Source organism: Podarcis filfolensis (assembly GCF_964270895.1).
Source record: "Podarcis filfolensis genome assembly, chromosome: 3".
Taxonomy (NCBI): domain Eukaryota; kingdom Metazoa; phylum Chordata; class Lepidosauria; order Squamata; family Lacertidae; genus Podarcis; species Podarcis filfolensis.
In genome coordinates this window covers 25,093,532-25,120,034 of record NC_139606.1, presented here as the reverse complement: position 1 = coordinate 25,120,034, position 26,503 = coordinate 25,093,532, and the positions used below count along the sequence as shown (strand labels likewise).

Sequence of the window (26,503 nt, the reverse complement as noted above, 5' to 3'; positions counted from 1 at the left end):
CACTGCAGCTCTGAATATTGAAGGAAGTAGGTTGCTGTTGCCCTGTGTACGTAAGCAATTGCTGCACTATCAGGCTACATCTGTGACACCACTTCCACTATCATGGTTGCCTTCAAAGGATCCTGGGAACTAAAGTTTGTGGTGGTGCTAAGTATTCATTTCCCCCGCCCCACCTGAACTATAATTCCAGGCTGTTAGAATAGTTTAAGTCTGTCGAATCGGTGTCAGTATGCCTTCACAGAGCAGATGTATGGAAAGATGGACCAGTTTATTTCTAGTCCATAAAACCAATCACATAAATGTGGGTAGCAGCACTGATAGACAAGGGGGGGGGGAATCCAAGGGGCTAGAAATAGGGGTTTTCATGAATTTTTGTGGAGGGGATCCTTCTTTCAGGGGCATGTTTCTAGTAGCAATTCTCAAATACTAGGGAACCTCTAGTGACTGTAGCCCATTTCACTTCCATATGTATTCACTTCTATTTCCACATTAATTTGTGTGATTTCTTTTTTTAAAACTGCATAATTACATACATACATATATAAACATGTTTTTGAACACGTTTTCTCTCAAAATGCACATATCTAAATATATTTTATCCCAACATATTTTTTTTGAGCTGAAATTTTGCAATATTCAGAGAACTGTAAAATCCAGTGTATACCTATATTATGATCACACTAAACTGGGAGATACAGATCAGGCCAGTTTATACTGGATTTTGCAAATCTTGAATTCTGCAAGTGTCCAAAGATACCAACTCCTTTCTGCTTCTTTGACTGTGGAGCCTACAGGCATAGAAAAAGTCTGGGACTGAACCATTGCAGTTCTCATTGGCATGACTGTTCTAAACTGAAGCAGGGTTTTCATAACAGGGATGCTAAAGGTCAGAGCACCTTCATGCACTCAAAGGAAACCATGGCCTGTGTGTCTTACAATTTTTAATAGGAGTCACTCTAGAAGTCTTCTCTCTGTGTGGTGGAGTCTTTCTTCCTGTTGGATGTCTCAGGGGTTGGATTCCAAAAGGAAGCGGGAGCTATGTCACAATGCTTTGTTCGTGTGCTCAAGACATCGATTCTATAAAACATATTTTGCTGCACTGTGTGAAATATGAGCAAGCCAGGGCTGAACTGATATTGCCCTTGCTGGTACCTTTCCCGGGAAAATCAGAGGCTCACTATGTCAGGTTCCTATTGGAAGACCGGACAAACGTTAGAACATTAGCACTGGCGAAGTTTTTATCGGTGGTTGCAAGAACCAATGATTCCTATCTTTAAGTCTGAACAAAATGCTTATTTAACCTGGAGGTAGGCTGTCTGAATTGTGCATTGCTTTGTAATGATTTGCTGGGTCTCCGGACCGTAATAAAGATTGATTGATATGGTCACAATGAGGGGTGTGATATCTTTGCCCAGAAAAACAAAGGGGCAAATGCAGTAGAAATGGACAAACAGCCTTGCGTGTTTATCCTTTGAGCATTCCATCTGGGTGTTGATTCCCTCTGCTGCCCATGACCCTATATTTTGGAAATTCAAAATATGCAATGCACCCTAAGTCCATTTTCCCCACCTCCATTTCTGTGCATGCAGAGGCATGGAAACAGGAAATGTGATGACGTTGCATCTTACCCTTTTCTTACTAGGCATTGCAAGAGAAAGATGAGGAAGGGTTTACTATTTTTGACAGCATTCAGTCATCTTGCCTAAATTCTAGTTGCACCCTTCAGGACAAGATAGGGAATGAGGTGGGAACAATATCAGACACTTTTGCTGAGTTACAAGCATGGATTGGGCAAACTAAGGCAGTGTGGGCAGTCACTCTGATCTCTGTCATCTCTCAGTTTTCCCAAATTAGGAAGTCTTAGATTGTTGCTTGTTGGGAATTTGAGGGCGAAGGTGATTGGAGACTCATTTCTCCATTCCTATGCTGTATGTGTCATTGGTTCTCGTTAACATTCCTGGTGTAGAAGAGATATTTATTCCGTTACTCTGTGCTTTACCTGTACTGTTTTATACTTAATTGCTGTGATCTTTCATGCGAATTTTCCTCCTTGCTCATTTTTCAGGGGCGGAAGCTTTTGGGCTCCTGTCTTTGATCAGCTCTGTCTCACATCTGCATAAAGCATGAAGACTTTATCAAGCCATTTAGTACAGCAGATTAAAGTGATTCAAACGTGATCAAAGTAGAACAAAGATATTGTGAGACGAATACACATGGATTTTTTTTTTGTTCCCTCTTCAGATTTTTGTGGTTTTTTTTAACACTGCCTGTGAAAAATCAATCCTTCCCTTTTAATTGGCTTGCTTGGATGTCTTAAAATAGAAATGAAGCAACTTTAATAAACTGTAAAGCTGATACTATAGCCCTTAATAGCCAAGCAATGCACTCTAGCGAGGGAGTTCAGGAAGACAAGCTCTCAAATAAGCGCTGACCTGGGAGGTTAATCTGGCATTTAACACTTACTGAGTTTATTGCTCCTCTAGGCGATGTTAAGATTCCAGGACCTCCCACCAACGTACACGCTTCAGAAACCAGCAAAACATACGTCGTACTCAGCTGGGATCCACCTGTTCCCCGTGGCAAAGAGCCATTATCATATTTCATTGAGAAGGTACTGTGCCGTATAGTTGCATTCAGCTGTAAGGCATTTCATGGCCACATACCCTTTCGTTTCAGATAGTTTCCCCGGTTTCAGCAAGCAAAACAATAGAATTAGCGAACCAGTCTAGGCAGGAGGAAGATGAAAAAGACCAGAAAAATATAATGTTTTGTTACTTTGATTTTTTTTTATCGTGGCCAACAGAAAAACACAATGCATTCAAAATAAAGTGCTTTTTCAGGGCTTGGTTGGCCTGGTCTAGATTGAGAACAAGTGAGAGTTATATTTGATGTACCACTGAGAAACCGTGAAAGCTTTGCCTTCCTGTTAGAAAGAGTTTGTGAGGATGGAAGTGCCTTGACTAACCACTTGCCCTGAGTGTTTCTGCTTCCCAAAGGAAAATTCGCCAATTCCTTTTCTTGGCAAGGTTTGGTGCCTGCTTTCCTATTTTCATTGAACATAAAGGTAAAGATAAAGGGACCCCTGACCATTAGATCCAGTTGTGACCGACTCTGGGGTTGCAGCGCTCATCTCGCTTTATTGGCCAAGGGAGCCGGCGTACAGCTTCCAGGTCATGAGGCCAGCATGACTAAGCCGCTTCTGGCGAACCAGAGCAGCACACAGAAACGCTGTTTACCTTCCCGCCAGAGCGGTACCTATTTATCTACTTGCACTTTGACGTGCTTTCGAACTGCTAGGTTGGCAGGAGCAGGGACCGAGCAACGGGAGCTCACCCCGTTGCGGGGATTTGAACTGCCGACCTTCTGATTTCAAATTCAAAGTGCTGGTGTTGACCTTTAAAGCCCTAAATGGCCTCGGACCAGTATACCTGAAGGAGCCTCATCACCCCCATTGTTCTGCCCGGACGCTGAGGTCCAGCGCCGAGGGCCTTCTGGCGGTTCCCTCATTGCGAGAAGCAAAGCTACAGGGAACCAGGCAGAGGGCCTTCTCGGTAGTGGCGCCTGCCCTGTGGAATGCCCTCCCATCAGATGTCAAAGCGATAAATAACTACCTGACATTCAGAAGACATCATAAGGCAGCCCTGTTCAGGGAAGTTTTTAATGTGTGACATTTTAGTGTATTTTTGGTTTCTATGGAAGCCGCCCAGAGTGGCTGGGGAAACCCAGCCAGATGGGCGGGGTACAAATAATAAATTATTATTATTATTATTATTATTATTATTATTATTATTATTATTCTGATTGGCAAGTCCTAGGCTCTGTGATTTAACCCCAGCGCCACCCGCGTCCCTTTTTTCAGTGAACATACTCAGGAGAAAAGAGGATCCCCTTATGGCACAATGCGGAGTGCAATAGGAAAAAACCAGTTCAGGTGACTAGCAACGGAAGCTTTTATATATATATTTACTCAGAAGTAATCTCTATTGAGTTTAGTGGGGCTTACTTCAAGGGATGTGCATAAACCTACTTAATTCTTAATAATCACAAGGACAGTAAAACAGTAGCAATACCACTGTTATCAGGACTGAGCAATGCTCACAAAGTAGTTCATTCTCGGATTGCTGCAAACAATTTCCAGACTCTGGGAAACAATAATCCTGTTTGAGGAGCAGCTGTTTTAAGATGATTATTATTATTCACACATACACACACATGCATGCACACGCAAACAAAATCTCTCTGCTTTTATAATTCCCTTATTGATGACAGACTTCAAACAGACAAGCTCCTGCAAGGTAAAAGAAAAGGCTCACGTTACATTCTATTTGGCATGAATCCATGCTTAGTGATCCCGTATTAGACAGATAACAAACGGGATAGTTGGCAGCTGACTATCTGGAAACAATAAGGATTTGTGCTGACGGTTTAGTGATCTAAGCATTTCAAGGACCTTTTTCTACAACCTTTACAAAGTAGTGATAATCACACTCATTTATTTATTTTCGAATAGTCTGTGGTTGGCAGTGGAAGCTGGCAGAGGGTCAACGCTCAAGTGGCTGTGAGATCTCCCCGCTATGCAGTGTTTGACCTTGCTGAAGGGAAATCGTATGTTTTCCGAGTTTTGTCAGCAAACAAGCATGGGATCAGTGATCCTTCAGAAATAACACCTCCTATTCAAGCACAAGAGTCCATTGGTAAGTCGGTTTTAAAACGTTAACAAAAAGTGATATTGGGGTGTTGTTGGCGCTGAAAAGTAGAATGTTCTGCTAGCAAGTTCAAGAATGTGCATAGCATGTATATGGCAAAATTTAAAAGGTGATTGTGAGTCTGTGAGGCAACTCATCATTCTCCCAACCAAAATCCATAGTCATGCCCATGGACCGGATATTGCCTAGCAACTAGAGCTCTTCAAATTATATTCTTCTGATAAGACATAGAAATTGAGGTCTGACTTCTCTCTTATAGTAACACACGCGCACACACACACACACACACACACACACACACACACAGAGAGATATGTCTATCTCACCTTCCTACCTTTTTAAGAGGAGTTATATGACAATTTAATCAGCATTGCTGTTTAGCATTTGTATATTTGTATCGGTGTTTCTGTCTACCAAACTAGAGTAAAATTGTTGTAATGCTAGCGGGGCAGGATTCAGCTACAGTTAAGCCCAGTTAAAGTTTCAAGGGAAAAGAAATAAGCACATGATTTACAATGAGTGAATGCTGCTTATCTCTATTTTCAACCAAGTCAGGACAACAGTATGACGTTGTGGTTTTAACTATGGTTTTCTTATTGAATCTTTGTTTTATTTAGCCAGTGTTAGCTATCTTGTGTTCCTGATTGCAGGAAGTGCCTGATATAAAAAATAACAAATGCATAAACATGAGAAAATTCCTAAATTTTGCATCCAACACAGCCTTTATGGGATGGAAACACATTCTCACAATGCGCCTTAGGTTCTGTGGGTCAAGCGAAGGCAGCTTCAGTGATGGTTGAGACAGTAGATTGGCACCAGATTGATGGGAGCTACTACTCAGGAGGAGCGACCTGTTGCCATGGTGCAGCTCCTTTCCTCTCAGTCTTCCCTATGTAGAAGCAGAGCCATCTTCCCTTCACACTCAAAACAGTAGACAAATGTTTCACATTTCCCAGTAAATATATATGCCTAGTTGGTGTGTGCCAACATACATCATCCTGTGCATGTACTCTCTTAGTTAAAGGTAAAGGTAAAGGGACCCCTGACCATTAGGTCCAGTAGTGGATGACTCTGGGGTTGTGGCGCTCATCTCGCTATATTGGCCGAGGGAGCTGGTGTACAGCTTCTGGGTCATGTGGCCAACATGACTAAGCCGCTTCTGGCGAACCAGAGCAGTCCACGGAAATGTCGTTTACTTTCCTGCTGGAGCGGTACCTATTTATCTACTTGCACTTCATGCTTTTGAACTGCTAGGTTGGCAGGAGCTGGGACCGAGCAACGGGAGCTCACCCCGTCATGGGGATTCGAGCTGCCGACCTTCTAATCGGCAAGCCCTAGGCTCTGTGGTTTAACCCACAGCACCACCCACGTCCACTCTCTTAGTTTCTCAGATAAAGCAATTGTCCATATATTCTGTTTCCATCGTGTGATGTGTAGGGGATCAAGTCATTTCCCATTTTGTTACAAGCAATTGTGCCACAACGAAAAGAAAAGTAATAAGTTCCTTGTGTCATAATTTAAGTTGGGTATCTTTGAAGTTTGTTAATAAACCTAGGTATGGATTACCTTGTACATCCTGTTTTGAGATTTTGCTTATTTCTGTAAATACCTTTCCCCATGAATAACTTTAAAGGTCACATTTACATGCTGTATGCCTTTGAGACGTCCCTGGCTTTTTTGATCTTGGAAGTTCCTGGGCCAATTGATTGCTCAGGAGCCAAGATGTTCTTCTGCAAATGAGTTTCCCATTTTAAAAAGTTCTAGTGAAGTACAGCAATCAAAGATAATTCCATTGGGGTTAGGGGTTTATAGTAATCAACTTATGAGCATTTGTCAACAGTGGCTGCTGGGTTTGATCACCCACTCTGATTAGCAAAGACTGCATAGGCACAAAATTAGCATGTAAACACAACATAGGTCACTTCCAGACAACCTGTTTATTGAGCATTTATCCTAATTTGCTCATGGAGAGATTAGACTACACAGGCTACTTAATGAACATTCATCCTGATTCTTTTTTGTAGGAAATTAGACCACAGTTTGTCAAGCAAGTGCTACCCCACACTATTCAGTGCATTTCCCCATCACTTTCCTTACTGCAAAAAGTCTAACATTTGGGGGAAGCAGGTTTGTTTTGAAAGAGCACCAGATCTTCTTTAATCGTGCAGCCTGAATTTCCTGTTATGTGATTGAATCCCATCCAAAATAGAGAGTCTGTAAGCATCCAGTCTCATTTTGAATTCCAATAACACTACAAATTTTAGGACAAAGAATCTCTCTTTGGAACACATCTAGGCATTATAAGCTGAGAGGGTATCTTGAACGCATTATTTCCAGACATTGGCATCATCACACTTTCCCATTAAAATTGCTAGGACTGAAAAGTGCTTAGCTTTGGGCTCTATTGCATTGGTATTGTGCTGGTTCAGCAACTGGGATATTGTGTGTTAAGTAGTTATTTGTTGGTGTACCAAGAGCTGGCGGGTAAGCTGGCTATATGTTGATATGCAAATAGTTACAAACAAAACCTTCTCTTCTTGTGGCACAGTTGTTCCTTCTGCTCCGGGACGTATCGTGGCAACAAGAAACACAAAAACCTCTGTTGTTGTCCAGTGGGACAAGCCAAAACATGAAGAAGACCTGTTTGGCTACTACATTGACTGTTCTGTGGCAGGATCGAATCACTGGGAACCTTGTAACCATAAGCCCATCGGCTATAACAGGTAAAGGGAATTGTGATGGTTTGATTTATTACCTTTCTTTCCCTTTTTTTAAAAAAATCTGCCCTTTGGTCAAACAGCTTCAGAGCCTTACATGAATTTTGGATGGACATTGACTAGGTTCAGAGCTTCTTAGCTTCAGCTACCTTCAAATTATTCTCTAGACCCCAAACTCTTCATTTCCCCATTAATTTGATGCTTAATAATATAAGTGCTTTTTCGGGGAGTACTCAAACACCATTTTTCTAGAAGAAAAGCACTGAATACACCATACAAGTGGTTATTGTTGTAATTACTGTTACTTAACGGCATTTATTGCCTCCTTTTAACCATTAGGCCCTAGGGCAGACTATAGAAATACAATATCAGAAGAATAAGGTGGATCCTATAATATAAATACCTCAAGTGCCAAAAGCAAAGAGATCTGTCTTTGGCATATGATGGAAACTTTGGAATGAATGCATCCTGCGAGGATGGGAATTCCACAATTTAAGGGCTGCCACAGAGAATGCACTCTCCTGGTCCACTGGCCCCTGAACCTCTGAGGGCACAGGAACTATGAAGAGGGCTAGAATCAAATGTGTACATCTTTCCCACTCGTTTGAAGGAAGATGTTGCAGAAATTATATTCAACAATGCGTCAAATTTGCTCACATAGAACATACTTTTGATGAGAGCCAGTGTGGTGTAGTGGTTAAGAGCGGTAGACTCGTAATCTGGTGAACCGGGTTCACGTCTCCGCTCCTCCACATGCAGCTGCTGGGTGACCTTGGGCTACTCACACTTCTCTGAAGTCTCTCAGCCCCACTCACCTCACAGAGTGTTTGTTGTGGGGGAGGAAAGGAAAGGAGAATGGTAGCTGCTTTGAGGCTCCTTTGGGTAGTGATAAAGCGGGATATCAGATCCAAATATAGGTCAGGAATTCACATTATGTAATATAGTCCACGTATACATCTTTCCATTCAATCCCTGTAACAGTCTCCATCCCCATTTCTTTCAGATTTGCTGTGCATGGCTTAGCAACAGGAGAGAAATACGTCTTTCGTGTGAAGGCTGCAAATGCAGTGGGAATGAGTGAAAATTCTCAGGAGTCTGAACCTATAACAGTACAAGCAGCCCTCAGTAAGTGATGTTTTGTAATGATCCAGATTCAGCAACAGCAACAAAAACACACTGAGAACTCTGTTGTACTCACAAGTGTCACAGGGCTGGCATATGTGTTACCTGATCCAAGCAGTGAGCCATCTCCCTGCAGTGACTCTGTCATGTGCTGTATAACATGTAGCACACTGCTTCGTGTCCCAATAGCATGGGACTGTTTCACATTATCAGAAGTTTCCCTGTGAGGAATGGCATGGCACATTCCAGTAGGATGTGGGGAGTCAGTGTGGTGTAGTGGTTAAGAGCAGTAGTCTTGTAATCTGGGGAACCAGGTTCGCGTCTCCGCTCCTCCACATGCAGCTGCTGGGTGACCTTGGGCTAGTCACACTTCTTTGAAGTCTCTCAGCCCCACTCACCTCACAGAGTGTTTGTTGTGGGGGAGGAAGGGAAAGGAGAATGTTAGCCGCTTTGAGACTCCTTAAAGGGAGTGAAAGGCGGGATCTCAAATCCAAACTCTTCTCTTCTTCTTCTTCACAGCAATATAGGACAACCCTTGATAGCTTGGCTCATTAAAGGAATTTAGTTGCTCAAGAAGAAGGGTAGGAACTTAAAACAGGTTCTGAACAATCTAATCTTTGGGGTCTTTAGGACATAAGGAAGATGATTAACCTAGCTGTTTTATGTTAATGCTGTCGCAAGGGAACATGGAAGAGTATTATTGAGGGATGATGGGAAATAATGCCTTAGTTAAGCCTTTCTTTACCTATAATGTGTTTAAGGTAGACCCCATTGAGCTCTATGAGACTTGCTTCTGAGTAGACATGCATAGGATTATGTATATTCTTAAATTTGTTAGCTGAGTCTGAAACCATTATTTCACTATAACGCAACTAATAGGTAGAAAAGAAGCAAATTGGTATTATTTGACATATTCAATTTGGACGTTGTTATAATATTTCATGCGCTTGATTTCTTTAAGCCTGCCCCTCCTTTCCTTATGGTCTCACACTTCTCAACTGTGATGGCCACTCAATGACCATTGGCTGGAAGCTTCCACGATTCAGTGGTGGGTCAAATATTCTGGGTTATTACATCGACAAACGAGAGCTACATCATCACAACTGGCATGAAGTCAACTCTTCTCTTATTAAAGAGAGGATTTATACGGTCAGTATTGCTTTCAAATTTTGGTATTTAGACTTAATATCACTTTATTTTTAAGATGTAATTTTGGCTGTGATGAAACCATTCCAAAATATGGCCTGGAAGAGATGAAACATTAGCACATATTGTCTGAATGGGCACATTGTGCGGTTGCATGCAGTGGATGAGATGATGATGATGATGATCATGTTGATGATTATTTATTTTAAAAATATTATTTCTACCCCACCCACCTGGCTGGGTTTTCCCTCCCTCTTGCATTGAGACAATGCTTCTATAGTGGTTTATTCATGCTGCCATAAAGGAAAAGACAAGTTCAGAACAGGACGATGGTACCTTGGGTTACAAACACTTCAGGTTACAGACGCTTCAGGTTACATAAGCTTCAGGTTACAGACTCCACTAACGCAGAAATAGTACCTTGGGTTAAGTCAAGGACCACCATTGCTTCAGGATGAGAACAGAAATCGCATGGCGGCGGTGTGGTGGCAGCGGGAGGCCCCATTAGCTAAAGTGGTACCTCAGGTTAAGAACAGTTTCAGGTTAAGAATGGACCTCCAGAACGAATTAAGTTCTTAACCTGAGGTACCACTGTAACAGTAAGCCATAGTCAGAAATAAACCATGGTTTACCATGAACAAGCAGTGTGCTGGTGCACGCTTGTCAATCACTTCTGTTCCGCTTCACCCTGCCTGCTTTCAGGAGAAACATAAGCACAAGTCTTGCCTTAGTGGTACATGCCAACTAGAGTCTGTTTTACTCCAAACAACTACCAGCATGAGCTAAGATCTCATGACTTATTGCTCATGTTGGTTTGGGAGAAACAAACTTCAAGTGTTGGTTTCCATGTATAGATAAGCCTAGCCTTGTGCTTTGTTTCTCCTGGAAGTCAGAAGACAGGATGGAACAATTGACCAGCATGTTTGAGCTGTGGTTGATTTCTAGCTACATCTTACTGTTACTTGTTGCTGATTGATGAATGATTCTGGACAGTAGCTTATTTCATCTGTTATCTATTGCCAACAAAATCTCATGTTATAAAAAGACAGCCATTAAAAGTCCCACAGGACAGTTTCCCATTAGAAATTTTATTTTAAACAGACCAGCCATTGCTTCTCTTATGGAACCTGTCCATATTTAAACAGCTAAAGAGCTCTCCTCCCTATTTTTTTCTTTTTAAATTAACTTGGTTATTTAGCTTAAAGCACTACGGAAGTTAACTCCCAATAAATGAGAAGATCTTGAATGTCTTACTTCTATTAAGAAGGTCATGTGAATATTACCCACATTAAATTTGTTTTTAATGTCAACTGTTCTGCAAAGGTAGAGGATTTGACAGAAAACGCCTACTATGAATTCAAAATTGCTGCCGCAAATATCGCTGGCATAGGGCAGGCATCCGAACCCAGCAAGCATTTCAAATGTGAGGCCTGGACAATGCCAGAACCTGGTAAGTAGTTTGGCCATTCATAAAGGGAATGCATTTTTGAAAATGAGTGACAGTTCAAACGTTATCACTTGACAATGGCAGTCGTCATTTAATATGTTTGAGTTTTAAGCACAGTACTCCAGTTTGTCATAAGAAAAGGTTTTCACAGTTTATCAGGGGAAAGCAATACAAGGCCTGTGGGAGCCAGTGTGGTGTAGTGGTTAAGAGCGGTGGACTGGTAATCTGGTGAACCGGGTTCGATTTCCGGCTCCTCTACATGCAGCTGCTGGGTGACCTTGGGCTAGTCACACTTCTTTGAAGTCTCTCAACCCCACTCACCTCACAGAGTGTTTGTTCTGAAGGAAGGAAGGGAAAGGAGATTGTTAGCTGTTTTGAGACTCCTTAGGGTAGTGATAAAGCGGGATATCAAATCCAAACTCTTCTTCTTCTGTGGGCTGTTAACAGCCAATCATGACTCCATTCCCTTCCAGGCGTGCCAGATTTTGCCCCACATTGAGGGTGCCTGGTGTGTGTGTGGGTGTGACACCACGCCTCGGTCCTGAAGGAGCATCTCCACCTCCATCATTCTGCCCGGACACTGAGGCCCAGCGCCCAGGGCCTTCTGGTGGTTCCCTCGCTGCGAGAAGCCAAGTTACAGGGAACCAGGCAGAGGGCCTTCTCGGTAGTGGCACCCGCCCTGTGGAATGCCCTCCCACCAGATGTCAAAGAGAAAAATAACTACCAAACTTTTAGAAGAAATCTAAAGGCAGCCCTGTTTAGGGAAGCTTTTAATGTTTAATAGGTTATTGTATTTTAGTGTTTTGTTGGAAGCCGCCGAGAGTGGCTGGGGAAACCCAGCCAGATGGGCGGGGTATAAATAATAAATTATTATTATTATTATTATTAGTATGCCACATGCGTGGCATCACATGGCAACACACAGCCCAACATGGCACACACATGACGTCACATGGTGTGAGGGGCCCCGTCAGAGCCTCCAGTGGCTGCGTTGAGGCCCATCAGGCCTTGGGGTGCTATGTGACATCACACATGCGACACCATAGGGCACCCGGCTGGGCACCCACTGTGAAACTTTTATGGGTGCCTTGGCACCTAGGGTCCCCTAGAGATGGCACATATGTCCCCTTCCATTTGGTGAATCAACTGTGGTTAGTTCATCAGTGGAGAGAACATTGTCAGAAGTGTGCTCAAAAACTGGTGGGTGAGTGCCCCTAATCTTTCTTTAGATGAACTCAGAAATGATATGCAATCTTTTTTAAAAAATCGATCAGTTAAAAGATCTCAGTTTGTTTCTCAAAGTGAGTCTGAGGACTTGGAAAAATGCCTGCATACTATCCCTGTCAGTCCTCACCCCCCCAAAAAAAAGCCTTCTTACCCACTGTAACACCATTACTCCTTCCCTTATTTGTCAAATATTGAGGGAAGCAGCAACAATGGCGGCACGTAAGGAGTCGTTCCAAGGTCTCCTTTCTCTCCCCATCTATATTCCTCTGACACTTGGGCTAACAGAGCATCAGGGCCCAAGTGCTCAGGAAAATGATCATTCTGCCAAGGGTTTCTGCATTTGCAACAAAAACAACAAAAGTATTCAAAAAATGACCCAAATTTTCCTATCTCCATTCCTGGAAACTTTCCAAGTTCTTCCAAGGTGAGCTTCAGATAGCTTGCCCAGCTCTCTAATTAATCAAAGCAAACAGAAGCTTCTAGGTAATGTTGTTTGTCTGTTTCATTTGAAGGGAATACGTCTTCAGCCTCAAGCTTTTGACCATAAATAGATTCCAATCTCAAGAAAGTGACTATAATCACGCTGAGAGAAAAAGGGAATCACTATTTACTTCTTTGAGTCCTTTCTATAACCTTCCACTTTGGATTATTGCCTCTGCACATGTTTGCAGAATTTCAGGCTAGTCTCTTAGTCTTTAATAGACGCATCTAGAAGCAGGAAAATGATGGGCTTGTCCTGCATTATTTGAATAAAGTAGTTTGAATTACGTTGGGAAATTGTGGCACAAACCTGCTGCGGTTCTTTTTATATGAGAGTATTTTAATATTTGGGTATATAAATATTAATGTGGTAAGCTGTGTTGCACTGGAACTCTCAATGACAGCTATAGAAAAATAAATCATGAAGTAAAGATTCAGCCTCTCAACATAGAAAGACATGAATAAGGCACCTGCTTGTAGCTGGATTCGAGGGAAATATCATTACATTCCTTGAATTTTTCTCTAGCCTTCCACTTCATGCCTTTTTGTTGTTGTTCCATTACCATGAAAAGTACTTCCTCACAAAACACAAGCAGATTGATACAAACCCTTTGCAACAGAAATTCAAACACTACTTGCTGCCTTGAAGGACTTCAGTGGCGAATACTAGTTTCCATTTTGTGCATGCTATTCATGTGGAAACAGTAAAATCAATATAAGTGTTAATGAAATCATTTGTATTCGGTGACAAAGTTAGTTCTAAACTCAGTGGAGCAGGTTGGCACATCAGAACAGTAATAAATTAAAACTGTATTTAAAGGAAGCATTTGTGCATGCACGCACACACACAAAACACTGTTTGAACACATGGAATCTCCCATTGAAATGCCTCTTACCTCAGATTGAAACTACTAAATTCCATTTAGCAATCTATGCTCTTGAATTCTAATGTATCACTCTTGTACAGGAAAACAGGGGATGAACCTGTTTGCTAGGTAGTAATTAGGACTGGACTGACATTTCTCAGAAAAGAGTTTTCTGTTTGGAAAATACTCTTCTTTTCAGCTCCTCCTGAACAGTCAGGAAATTTCAGGTTCCGCCCTAGAGAATATTCAATGAAATGGCCTCTCCAGTTTTGCCATCTGTGAATTTTGGCTGAACTGTGGATCCAATTCTGACATAATTTAATATTGTTGAAGTAAGCAATGGGCTTTGTTCCTATTCCTTCCAGGCCTGCTCTTTTAACTTGTTGCTAAGAGAATTTTTCTTCTTCCAATTTTCAGTTCTCAACATTTCCACATTAATTTGTGATTCTTTTTTTTTAAAGTCCCCATGAAATTTCAGCAGCGTGCTAGTGCAAATTTCTCTCAATAGACACATTTGTATGTAATTTTATTTATTTATAAAATTATTTGTATACTACTATATCATTAAGAATATGTCAAAGCAGTTTACAGCAATAGAAACAAAACCAACAAAAAAAAAACCATCAAAGAGTGAAAAACAGACATCAACTAACCAGTGTGGATACACAAATTTTTGCAAAGCAATTCACCCTAATATAATACATTCCGGCATGTTATTTTCACCAATGTATGCATTTTTATGCATACGTTAAAAAGTGCTAATGAGTGAAGTTTGCCTTTAAATGTGAACTGAACTGACTTTCTCTCTCATTTCTCTTGTTGACATCCATTTATGATCCATCTTCTTTAGGCCCTCCCTACGATCTTACATTTTGTGAGGTTAGGGATACATCCCTTGTGATTCTCTGGAAAGCGCCTGTTTACATTGGCAGCAGCCCTGTTAGTGGATATTTTGTGGACTACAAGGAGGAGGAAGGAGAAGAATGGTTCACATTCAACGAGAAGCCAACATCACACCGTTATCAAAAGGTAGAAAATCTTAGAGTTGGACGGGACCCCCGGGTCGTCTAGTCCAATCCCCTGCAATGCAGGGATCTCAACTAAAGCGTCCATGACAGATAGCCACCCAACCTCTGCTTAAACACCTCCAAGGAAGGAGAGTAAAGGTAAAGGTAAAGGGACCCCTGACCATTAGGTCCAGTCGTGGCTGACTCTGGGGTTGCAGCGCTCATCTCGCTTTATTGGCCAAGGGAGCCGGCATACAGCTTCCGGGTCATGTGGCCAGCATGACTAAGCCGCTTCTGGCGAACCAGAGCAGCGCACGGAAACGCTGTTTATCTTCCCGCCAGAGCGGTACCTATTTATCTACTTGTACTTTGACGTGCTTTCGAACTGCTAGGTTGGCAGGAGCAGGGACCAAGCAACAGGAGCTCACCCCGTTGCGGGGATTCAAACTGCCGACCTTCTGATCAGCAAGTCCTAGACTCTGTGGTTTAACCCATAGCGCCACCCGCGTCCCTTAGGAAGGAGAGTACTTGGAAGTTATTTACTGTGGTATTTGGAATGTTGTCACTTCTAATTTCCCCCCATCTTGCTGTTAGTTGAAAGCACTTCATTGTCTGTATTTTTTTTAAGGTCACCGAATTACATGAGGGCAGATCTTACGTATTTCGAATTCGTCCGGTGAATGATGCTGGTGTAGGCAAGCCCTCGGATGTTTCTGAAGCTGTGCTGGTCCAGGCTAGACCAGGTATGAAGACATGATATTGACCACTATACTTCTAAAATGCCCAAATATCTACAATGCGGGGTAACTTTTTAAACCCTGGAAGGGGTAGATGTGTTTATTTTCCTATCTGACTATAAAGCCAAAGGGTTGAGACCCAAAGAGGTCAAAGTGCACCCCTAAAGCCATTTTTGCTTCTTACTGAAACCCTGTGTTTTATGTTGGTTTCTACTTTCATGGGCACACTGAAACCGCCTCCCAATTCTAACCCTGTCCTGTCTCTGAAACTTCACTGTGTGAGAATGCTAGATGGTATAATGATATCTCTGCAACAGCCCCATTTCCCCACTGTTGCGAGCTCTTAAAATAAACTTGTTTGCTCTCTCTGTTTGTAAGCTGCTTCTTCCCTCTGGCTTCAGCAGCAAATTGAACTAATTAAAGGAACATTCCAGACTTTAAGACTTTCTTAATTGAATCAACATTCACCCCCCCCCCATACAGAACCCATACATCCCCTTAATAATTACATTTCTCGTGGCAATCATATATTGCAGACACTAAGGAAATCACTGCAGGTGTGGATGAAGAAGGCAATATTTACCTTGCCTTTGACTGCAAAGAAATTTCAGATGCTTCTCATTTTGCTTGGAGTAAATTCTATGAAGAGATAGAAGATCATGATAAATATAAAGTTGAAACAGTTGGAGAACAGTAAGTTCTACAGTTGTTTTAAAGAAGTCTTTGAAATTCAGGATACTTTTAGCAAACAAGTAGTGACCTGTCTTTTTTTTGTACTTTATTTTTTAGTTCTAAACTTTATTTTATGAAACCGGACAAGGATGATTTGGGAACCTATGCTGTTGCTGTTAGCGATACTGATGGTATTTCATCCAGTTTTATTATGGATGAAGAAGGTAAGAAAATAATCTTGTATTCTTTATAGGGCATGGCAGAGTTATATAAAGCTAAACAGGGAACTTTATTAACCCCCAAATCAAATGTATGCATCTCACCCTTCATTGTTTCTATGCCAAAGAGGACATGAAACTTTTATAGCCTTTAAATTTTTTTAAGGAAAGACATTTTTTCAAATTTTCAGATTCTATAATTTGGCTTTTTTAAAAAAAACAACAAGAAGAAACGTTTAATATAATTAAATACTGCTTAAGCAATAGAAAGGTCAATAGAGATATATCATTTTCCAGCTCTACTACTACTTTGATTGTTAATTATTTGACTTGATGGTCACTTGGTACACTAAGGTCTCCAAGCGACTTACAACATATTAAAAAACATAAATATAAATACATTATATCATAAAAACAGGGGGGGGGGGACTAACCCCATAACAACCACAATAAGCTTGGCAGCACATTAGGAACAAAACAGCAGCATCTCACATCTCAGTCTTTCAAAAGCCTGGGAAAAAATGATATCCTGAGGCCAAAAAGATGTCAGAAAAGGTAGACCTTGCTTGGGGAGAACACTCCACAGATAGGGTGCCACAACTGAAAAGACCCTTGTCACAACCCTCTGAGCTTCCCTCAGAGAGGGGAGCTTGAAAAGGGTCTCAGAAGATGATCTAAGAGTCCAGTTAGGTTTATCTGTGGAGAGGCATTCCAGAAGATATTGGGGTCCTGAGCCATAAAGAGCTTTATAGATCAAAGCTAGGACTTTGAATTGGGCTCAGAAGCACACAGGCAGCCAGTGTAGTTGTAACCAAATTGGCATTGTATGATCTGTCCACCTTGAACCTCTCAATAGTTGGGTAGCTGTATTATGCACTAACTGAAGCTTCCAAACTGTTTTCGAAGCAATACTTTAACTTGGAGGTTTTCAGAGCATAGATTACTATCTATGCTATCCCTGTCCAAATAGTTGGGTCACCAGCCTAAGCTTCTGGAAGACACTCTGCACTGTCAAGAGCACCAGTAACTCATGAGCCACAATACTACAACTATTTACTATTATTAATGTTAGCATCAAATCCAAATCAAAAGTTCAGCCAAGTTCAGTTTATAGCCAACAAACAAAACAAAACAAACAAGCAAACAGATTTTAACAGACAAGCAAAGATGATGAAAACATAATAATAAAACACATGTAATGAAAGACTTGTAACACATAAAACATATCTACACATGTGGCATATGTCTCAGGTTGCAAGGCAAGACGTATAGTAATAATAATAATAATAATTTATATAGGCTTATTTCTGGATACAATTCTAAGGTGCTCAGTCCTTATTGATCATATTACATTTATATCACATTTATCCCACAAGCTCTAGGATTCATGTTTCCCCACAAACTAGGAAATCTTTGAAATAAATGGGCCTTAGATGCACGTAATACATTTTAAAAATGAGATAGAACTATCTGTTGGGTTTCCTTGATGTTTCACTTGCTAATTTTGCCTTTTCTTTGTTACTTGCAAATTTGCACATTGTGCAATTAGTTCCATTTTCTGAGCTCTCATTAGCAATTCTAATGTGTTAAGTAGGGCTAATCTCTGTATCCAGCTATGTAGAACCTAGCCTTTTGCACAATTTCTATGAGGATTTATTGACATTTGCTGTGTATCTTTGTAAACATTTCCTGTCCACCAGCTTTCATTCTCTTTTGCAAACGCTGAAAGGAGACCCTTTCATAAGGAGACACCAGGGAACAGGGTCAGCTCAGCAGAGAAATGAGAGACGTAGATGTTGGATTAGGGCTGGCCCAAGACAATTTTCATCCTGAGGTGGAACCGCAAATGCCCTTTCTTCATTGTACCCAAAGTGCATCTTAACAAAGGGCAGTCATGTTATTTTGGCACATCTCATAAGCACCCTTCCCTGGCAGTAAATACAACGCTAGTAATTTAAATAACCACCAATCTCTTGCCCTTTCGTGACACTCCAAATCGGCTGCCTAAGGTGGCAGTCTCACTCAGCCCCTGGGTCTGCTTGTTTTGGACATTTTACCTTTTGCTTTTAGTATATTTCATTCTGAACTTAGAAATGTAGAAAGCTGTCTTAAACCATGTCAGACCTTCGGTCTATCTAGATCAGTATTCTTGACACTGACAGGCAGCAGAGCTTCAGGGCTGGATAGCTCAGTTGGTAGAGCATGAGACTCTCAAGGTTGTGAGTTTGAGCCCCACATTGGGCAAAATATTGCAGAGGGTTGGACTAGATGACCCTTGTGGTCCCTTCCGACTCTACAATTCTGCAATAATTCTATAATTTCGGAAAGGGGTCTCCCCAAGTCTGTCTTGGAGATGACAGGGATTGAACCTGGGACATTCTGCATGAGGTATACGGCCCTTTTCAAACTCTCTGTCTCTTCTCATATTCTTTCATTTGCAAAAGTTGACTTTTTATAGGTATCTTCTTCACCGAAATGAAAAAAAAAAAAGATTATTAGTGCTTTATGGAGTCATATACTGTTCTTAACATTTATTTTGACTGTCAGAATAAATTAAAACATGAAAATTGCCCTTCATTTCAGAGCTTGAACGTCTGATGACACTAAGCCATGAAATCAGAAATCCAAGTAAGTAGGACTTCTGAATCTAATATTCAGTCCCAGAAGGAATATATTTACACTCCGTTGATTGGAGTAAAGTAATGAAAAGTGTTGTTTTTTTTTTAAATAGAGCAGCTTGCTTATCCTTCTATTAATTAAATGCAAATATTAGTTTCTGTTTAAGAGAGATCTTCTTCACCACTGCAAATGTATTTGGATGAATGGATTCAGCTTGGATATGTCTAATATTTGCTGGATTATGTATTTAAAAGCCCTAAATAGTGCAATAAATATGCACTTCAGCTTGTGCTCTGACTCATGCAAAACCAGCTTTAATACACATCTGTGCAAATACCATGGAGGGGTTCCATTTAGCTTTCATAACATTTCACTTGTTTGTTGCTGAAGACTCTCAAAAGCTTTAAACTGCTGGGACTTATCTTTGGCTAAGTTATTCCAAAGCAGAAAAGAAAGGAAACCGGAAAAAAATCCTTCACGTGTTTGCTTTTGTGCTCTGCTCTTTTCCCTCCAGCAATCCCTCTGAAGTCTGAATTAACCTATGAGGTTTTGGACAGAGGCCAAGTTCGTTTCTGGCTTCAGGCTGAGAGCATTTCAGCTGATGCCAGCTATAGATTTGTAATCAATGACAGTGAAGTTGTCAGCAGTGATGTAAGTACATGCCTGGGAAGATGTAGTGCCAGATTCTTTGTAGGACGAGTACTTAGACCTGGTGAAGGGACTTTTTCTTTCTTTTTAAATGGCATCTCTCCATATGTACAGCTGCGAGATACATATACCCTTATAAACCACTTCACCAGGCAAGTGAGGTATTAACAAGTGAGAGAGTCCAATGTGATAAATAAAGAAGATTGATTCAAGGGTAGGGAACTGGATTTGGTGGTGAACCCAATTCATATATCCCCTACCCCCTATTGGCCAAGTCTGAGATGTGAATGAAGTCATCTATCTCTCAATCACATGATGTCATAATGATAGCATGATATCAGGTGACCCATTTTTGCCCATGTGGAGATTCAGCTGGTCAGTGGAATCTTCTTCTACTCTTTGGCGATCACTTGTAGCTGAGTAAGATTGTCTTCCATAAAAATGGGTTTAACAGTGCGTCCGTAAGTGACTATGGAGGCCAATTCTGGATCCACATGTCCTTCCACAGTGGGGGACATAGGTTTCTGGGCGGGAGTTGATCACGGTGAGGGTTTGCCAAATGTGCCTACCTCTTAGCACATTTCTCCATTTTGTCCTGAGTTCAAGCGTCTTCAAAGCCCATGACACCTTTGGTAAAGGCTGTTCTCCAACTGGAGCGCTCGCAGGCCAGTGTTTCCCAGTTGTTGGTGTTTATACTACATTTTTAAAGATTTGCCTTGAGAGAGCCTTTTAACCTCTTTTGTTGACCACCAGCATTTTGCTTTCCATTTTAAAGTTCAGAATAGAGCAGTGGTTTTGGAAGACGATAATCCGGCATCCGAACAACATGACCAGTCCAACAAAGTTGATGCTGAAGAATCATTGTGTTGACACTGGTGATCTTTGCTTCTTCCAGTACACTGGCATTAGTTTGCCTGTCTTCCCAAATGATGTGTGTGGTGCCTGCAAACCCCCTTTGGCCAAACTACACCTTTACCTGCCTCACACCTGACATAATAAGACATCAGGTGGGTGTAGTTTGGCCAAAACAGCCTCATGGGCCAAACTGGGTAGCCTGACAGGCCTAATTAGGTCTTCAGGTCAGACGTTTCTTCTTGCAGGTTAAATTTATGGTTATAAAGGATCAATGGGATGATCAACCAGCATCTGTAAGGCAGCATTGAACCTTAATTAGGGGGCTCGGGCAAAATGTTCTCTCGCAGGCTCTTTCTTACTGCTGTGGGCTTGCATGGTAATGCTAGGCAGCAGCAGTGCTCTGATGCCCCAGAGCTACATTATATATTGGGAATATTGTAGAAAAATGGCACCCAACCTCCTGGCTCTCTTTGGGCTGTTGGGAAAAATGGTTTAAACATGGGAAGTGCAGCTGGCATCAACCTGCTAGGTTGTGGGAGTGCCTCAACTTTTTTCCTTCATGCCACCCAGTCTCTACTTACTGTTCACACATGACATACCATGTCATGATAGTCAGCCTGCAGACTTGCTGGAAAGAGAGGGACAAACAGCCCTAAAAGCTGCCAAGCACAGATTTTAGTACCTTCCCTTATTATGCTCCCCACTGGAAACCGCTTAAACAACTGCACAGAGCAACCGTGTCAAATTGCCATCAACTTTAGCCACCAACTTAATTCAGAGAACTCATTCTTGAGTCTGAAGGACCATTTGCCCTCTGCAGCTCTTCACCGCTTATAGGACAATATGGGAAGTAGGCTCCACCTACTTCTGGCATTATATAATTAGTGACTCATCAGCTAGCCACATTTTTAGGAAATCTTCCTTGTCAATTCTAGGACAAGCACCCCTTTTTATTCCCCCCAGGCTCCATTGCCCTCTGTTTAGAGTATAATGCAGATTTAACATCCCCTGAACAAAGTGCACACCATTTCTGTGGTGTACAGCGTCCAATACACCTTTGAAACTGAACAGATTAGTAGTTGTAGTCATGGTAGTAGGAGCATATTAAAACACACACACACACACACACAGAAACACACCTCCCCTCTATTCATCTGCGCCGGGGCGGTTTTATGGTGCAACTAACATAAAAAGCATTCCAAGGCTTTCTGTAATAGACAGCAATTCTGTGAACTCTTTCCATTTTTTGTAAACTCTTTAGGAGGTTTAACTAGTTTATATATAAGGTAAAGGGACCCCTGACCATTAGGTCCAGTCGTGACCGACTCTGGGGTTGCGGCGCTCATCTTGCTTTATCGGCCGAGGGAGCCGGCGTACAGCTTCCGGGTCACGTGGCCAGCATAACTAAGACGCTTCTGGCGAACCAGAGCAGTGCACGGAAACGCCGTTTACCTTCCCGCTGGAGCGGTACCTATTTATCTACTTGCACTTTGACGTGCCTTTGAACTGCTAGGTGGGCAGGAGCACGGACCGAGCAACGGGAGCTCACCCCATCGCGGGGATTTGAACTGCCGACCTTCTGATCGGCAGGTCCTAGGCTCTGTGGTTTAACCCGCTGCGCCACCCACGTCCCTTTTAGTTTATATATGGGAAATGGGAAATGTTCTTTCTTTAGAATATTATATTTTGCCTACTTTTTGCTTCCTTATTTAGCAGTAATATCCAGGGCCTATTCCTTCTCCCCCTCCTCCTCTTCCTCCCACACCATTTCCCCCTCTTCTTCTTTTGGCTATTTCCAGACCTGCGTCATCTCTCCCTCCTTCCCTGCCTTTTGTATTTTTAGCAATGCTACGAAAGCACTGGCATCAGAGCTACTTTTTTTCTTTTTTTGGAACAGTAGTATTATTTCACCTCTTTAATTAGCAAGCCACAGGTGACGTTTGCATTTGGAGATTGATGATATTTTTGTGGAAATTCACATAAAAGCCTCGTATTTATGACTGCCATAAAACCATTGAACTTCATCTCACTGCATAATGGCAATAGCTAGAAACCTAATTATATTCTAAAACCTGCCCAGAGACAGTCACTGCAGCTGCTGATCATGTTCAATAGACCATCATACTAGCAGGAATATAGTTTTGTTCTTGACACTGGCCGAAAATAGATAATTTCCGATGAGGCTCTAATTGGAACAACTTCCTATGGCCTTTCTTTCAAAGGGTTTTATTTTTTGAAATGAAGGAACATAAAAAAGAGGGCTAAATTCATTAGCTCTTCTAGGCGGCAGTTTTAATCCCACACCCTGCAGATTTTAAAAGGGGAATAATAGATATATTCCAATGAAGTATAAAGAAAAAAGATCTAATCTTTGTTTCCTTTTGTCTAGTGGAAACACAGTTAAGTTTTCTGTTTTGAATATCGATCTATTGCAAATGTAAATTTTTTGTTTTTGCCTCTTTGGTTGTGGGAGCAGAATAGGGTAGAATCAGCAGGCACACTGCCTTCAAAAGGTACATTAATATTAAAAGATGTGCATCTGTGCTCTTGAATGCTTTGTATTAATCCCTATGGAGCTTGTATAGAAGATGTTCAATACGGTTTGTGGGAAGCCACAAAAAAGTGGTGCCCCCCACAAATTGATGGAAACAAGACTAGCATTTCATATTGTCTAGTCCTTCAGAGAGAGAAAAAAAGTGATAAAATCCTATGTAAGCCTACATTCCTATGACTGTAGAACTAGGAACAAGCTATAACTGGGAATAAGGGTGGATCTACACAGAGGAAAACCCCCACTATAAATAAGTCATAAATTAAATTGTTATAATAAAAGGGGGAAAAAAGCCATGTAAAATTGCATAGAAAAGTTTTGTGCTCTACAGCGCCATGTGGAGTTGCATGTTTATAATGCATTCAAAACACTGTTTTTTGACTAATGTAGCTGAGTCCTAAATCATAATTGGGAATAAGCCCATGAAACACAATGAAATTAACTTCTAAGGCAACATACAGTTGTACTGTACAGTCATATATATATATATATATATATATATATATATATATATATATGATTTCTTCAAACTATTATATAAACCTAAACACACAACCCCAAATATCCAACCCATAAACCGAACTTTGAACACTTTAAAGCACCATACAAATGACTATGAGGATGTTGATGATCAGCCACCATTTAGAATGAAAAGAACCAGTTTTCTGAAGCAACAAAAGCTTTCAAGACACAATACTTGAGACACCCACTTGTGGAAAGATACAGCAGAGAGAGGAATCTTTCCCCCTTCATATTCTTATGCCTTCTAGAGCAATGATTTACTTCTATTTTGTACTGCCTTTTAAGCTTCCCGTTGTCCTTATGTGGAAATAAAACCCTTTGGCCAATCATATTCAGAGATTTAAGGTGCAATGGAAACGCCCCCTCCTGCCACCAGGAGAATGTCAAGACCACAACCGTGTCTGCAGTCCTGCTGTTCACAGATGCTGTAGTGGATAATGGGCAGGGGACAGTCAGCTCCTGTACAGGGCCAACACTGCTGTACAATGGCAGTGAGTACAACTGGGTATCCAGCAAATCTTAGGCTGCCTCCACCCTGTCCCCTCCTGACCCCTGGAACACCTTTCCACTTCCCAAACATTTGGCAGCAGGCCCATTTTGCAGGGAGAACTGGGCAGAGCAGTCCTGTTGCCTCACCCACCTCTCCCCTTCCAGCCCAGCCTCATAATCCCCGTAGATAATCTCTTTGACCTGCCTTGTTTTCAGACGCATAAGATCAAATGTGACCATTCGACTGGTATCATTGAGATGCTTATGGACCGCTTCACTATTGAAAATGAAGGAACCTACACGGTGCAGATTCATGATGGGAAAGCCAAGAACCAATCTTCATTAGTTCTTATTGGTGATGGTAGGTTCCCCGACCGATGTGCCTTCGCTTACAGTGGCCTTCCCAAACCTGGTGCTCGCCAGACATTTTGGGTTACAATTTCATTCACCCCCAATCACTGGCTGAGGTTGATGGGAGCTGGTGTCCAACAATATCTGAGTGGTTAGAGTTTCTCCATCTGTGATCTAATCCAACCGCTCACCAGATTGGGGAAGGCTGGGTTACAATGTAATTTAAGCATTTCTGAATACCTGAGCAAGTAAGCAACTCACTCTGTTTTCTCTCATCTATTTTTTATTTTTATTTTTTTAGCATTCAAGGATGTATTGGCTGAAGCCGAGTTCCAGAGAAGGGAGTTCCTGAGGAAACAAGGTAAGGTGGGAACAATTAGGCAAGCTTTGTTTTTCTTGTGTGATGGAAGGGAACATTCCCTGAGAACAATGTTCTCACTTAATTCTCGCTGACATCACTGGATGCCAAAAATGCTAATACAGTACTTTGTGCAGCTGTAATTTTGTTTCCATGCAGACTGTTATCACGCACAACGTCACCATGCCCTGCTTCCAAGATAGCTGAAATGTACTTCCCTAAAGATTAGCTTGCAATATATAATCAAGGTGCAATAAGTTTGGAGTTTTCTTTCCAAAGCAATTTTCTGCTGTCCTCTTTAGGGTAATAGTGTCAAGGAACCAGGGTGTTTGGGGTGCTGCTAAGGCAATTTTCTTCAGCCCAAAGGAGATCCGACAGGAGAGGTTTCTCCATTGCTTCTGCCTGATAGGTGAGAAAGGGAAGAAGATGACTGTGACAGTGAATGGGAGGGAGCAGAGCTGACCCAGGCATTAGACAAGGTGAGGCCACTGCCTCAAGTGGCAGAAGTCACCCACATGGCACCCCACAGAAGAAACCTTGCTGCCCCATTGCCTCTGCCGGCAACAGAGAAGCGCTGCCACCACTGATGCTGGCTTGGGACAAAATCATGTCAGTTTTGGGTGAGATCTCACCTGAAATTGGCAATGATGATGATGATGCTTCTCCACCAGTGGTGGAAGTGGCAGGGCACATGGCAGTGGTGGAGTGGGCGGTGGCAGCAGCGGGTGGCAGGGCAGGGCAGAGCAGCACTTCCCATTTCTCCTCATGGGGCAAAACACAGCATGTTGCCCCGGAAGGGAGAAACGGTGCCAGGATGAAGTTCAGAGCAGGCTTGGGTCTAGTTCTGTGTGTGTGTGTGTGTGTGTGTGTGTGTGTGTATAACACATTTACAAAAAATGACAAAACGAAAAAATATATACAGTGGTACCTTGGGTTACAGATGCTTCAGGTTACAGACTCCGCTAACCCATAAATAGTACCTCGGGTTAAGAACTTTGCTTCAGGATGAGAACAGAAATCGTGCGGTGGCAGCAGGAGGCCCCATTAGCTAAAGTGGTACCTCAGGTTAAGAACTGTTTCAGGTTGAGAACAGACCTCCAGAATGAATTAAATTATTAACCTGAGATACCACTGTACAGGAAAAAAAATCATAACTAGATTAAACCATAATTTTTTTTGGTTGACTACCTTCCACTCCCCCTCTTGGTTCCATTATAATATACTTATTCATGCACAACCATAAGGCTTGGGTCCAGTTCTAAACATGAAAGGAGGTGAACATATGCACATTCATTTGTTGAACTCCTCCTTCAAGCCTCTGTACCTCACTTGTCTGGAGTAGCTACTATCACACATAGATGTACATTACTTGTTTTCGTAAACCTTGATTGCTCAGCACTTAATGATTTTCTGCTGAATGTGCCGGTTGAGTCTGTTGAAAAGCATTGCTTTTGAGGGAATTAGATATGAGCGCTCCAATAATGAGGTTTGCTGACGTTGCCTATTGGTGCTGCAATGATCAAGTGGCAAACACTCAAAACGTGGACGCCATCCTAACTACTTATGCAAACCATAAATTGATATTACAGAGCCTTGTTCCTGCTTTGCATGCATTATATGTTGGTAAACACATTTGCCAACTTGTATATGAGCAGCACAGAGCCATTGCAAATCCCACAATCGTGCTCATAAGTGCAGCAGGGGCACTTAGCTGTACTCACAGATCCTCCTTGGACTTGAGGATCTCTCTCACCTTAAATGACTA

The 26,503-nt window shown here is 41.8% G+C and overlaps 1 protein-coding gene across 1 annotated transcript in view; it reads left to right on the top strand.

The window, feature by feature from the left end:
- MYOM2 (myomesin 2) overlaps window positions 1-26,503 on the top strand; it is an 81,103-nt gene that overhangs the window by 38,781 nt on the left and 15,819 nt on the right. Inside the window, exons 13-26 of the mRNA XM_083607054.1 lie at window positions 2,440-2,611; window positions 4,511-4,694; window positions 7,255-7,429; window positions 8,427-8,548; window positions 9,507-9,694; window positions 11,015-11,141; window positions 14,562-14,740; window positions 15,347-15,461; window positions 15,992-16,148; window positions 16,245-16,351; window positions 18,929-18,973; window positions 19,479-19,615; window positions 24,246-24,390; window positions 24,682-24,741. Coding sequence (XP_083463180.1) covers window positions 2,440-2,611; window positions 4,511-4,694; window positions 7,255-7,429; window positions 8,427-8,548; window positions 9,507-9,694; window positions 11,015-11,141; window positions 14,562-14,740; window positions 15,347-15,461; window positions 15,992-16,148; window positions 16,245-16,351; window positions 18,929-18,973; window positions 19,479-19,615; window positions 24,246-24,390; window positions 24,682-24,741 — 1,913 coding nt within the window. The remainder of the gene's footprint in view (window positions 1-2,439; window positions 2,612-4,510; window positions 4,695-7,254; window positions 7,430-8,426; window positions 8,549-9,506; window positions 9,695-11,014; window positions 11,142-14,561; window positions 14,741-15,346; window positions 15,462-15,991; window positions 16,149-16,244; window positions 16,352-18,928; window positions 18,974-19,478; window positions 19,616-24,245; window positions 24,391-24,681; window positions 24,742-26,503) is intronic.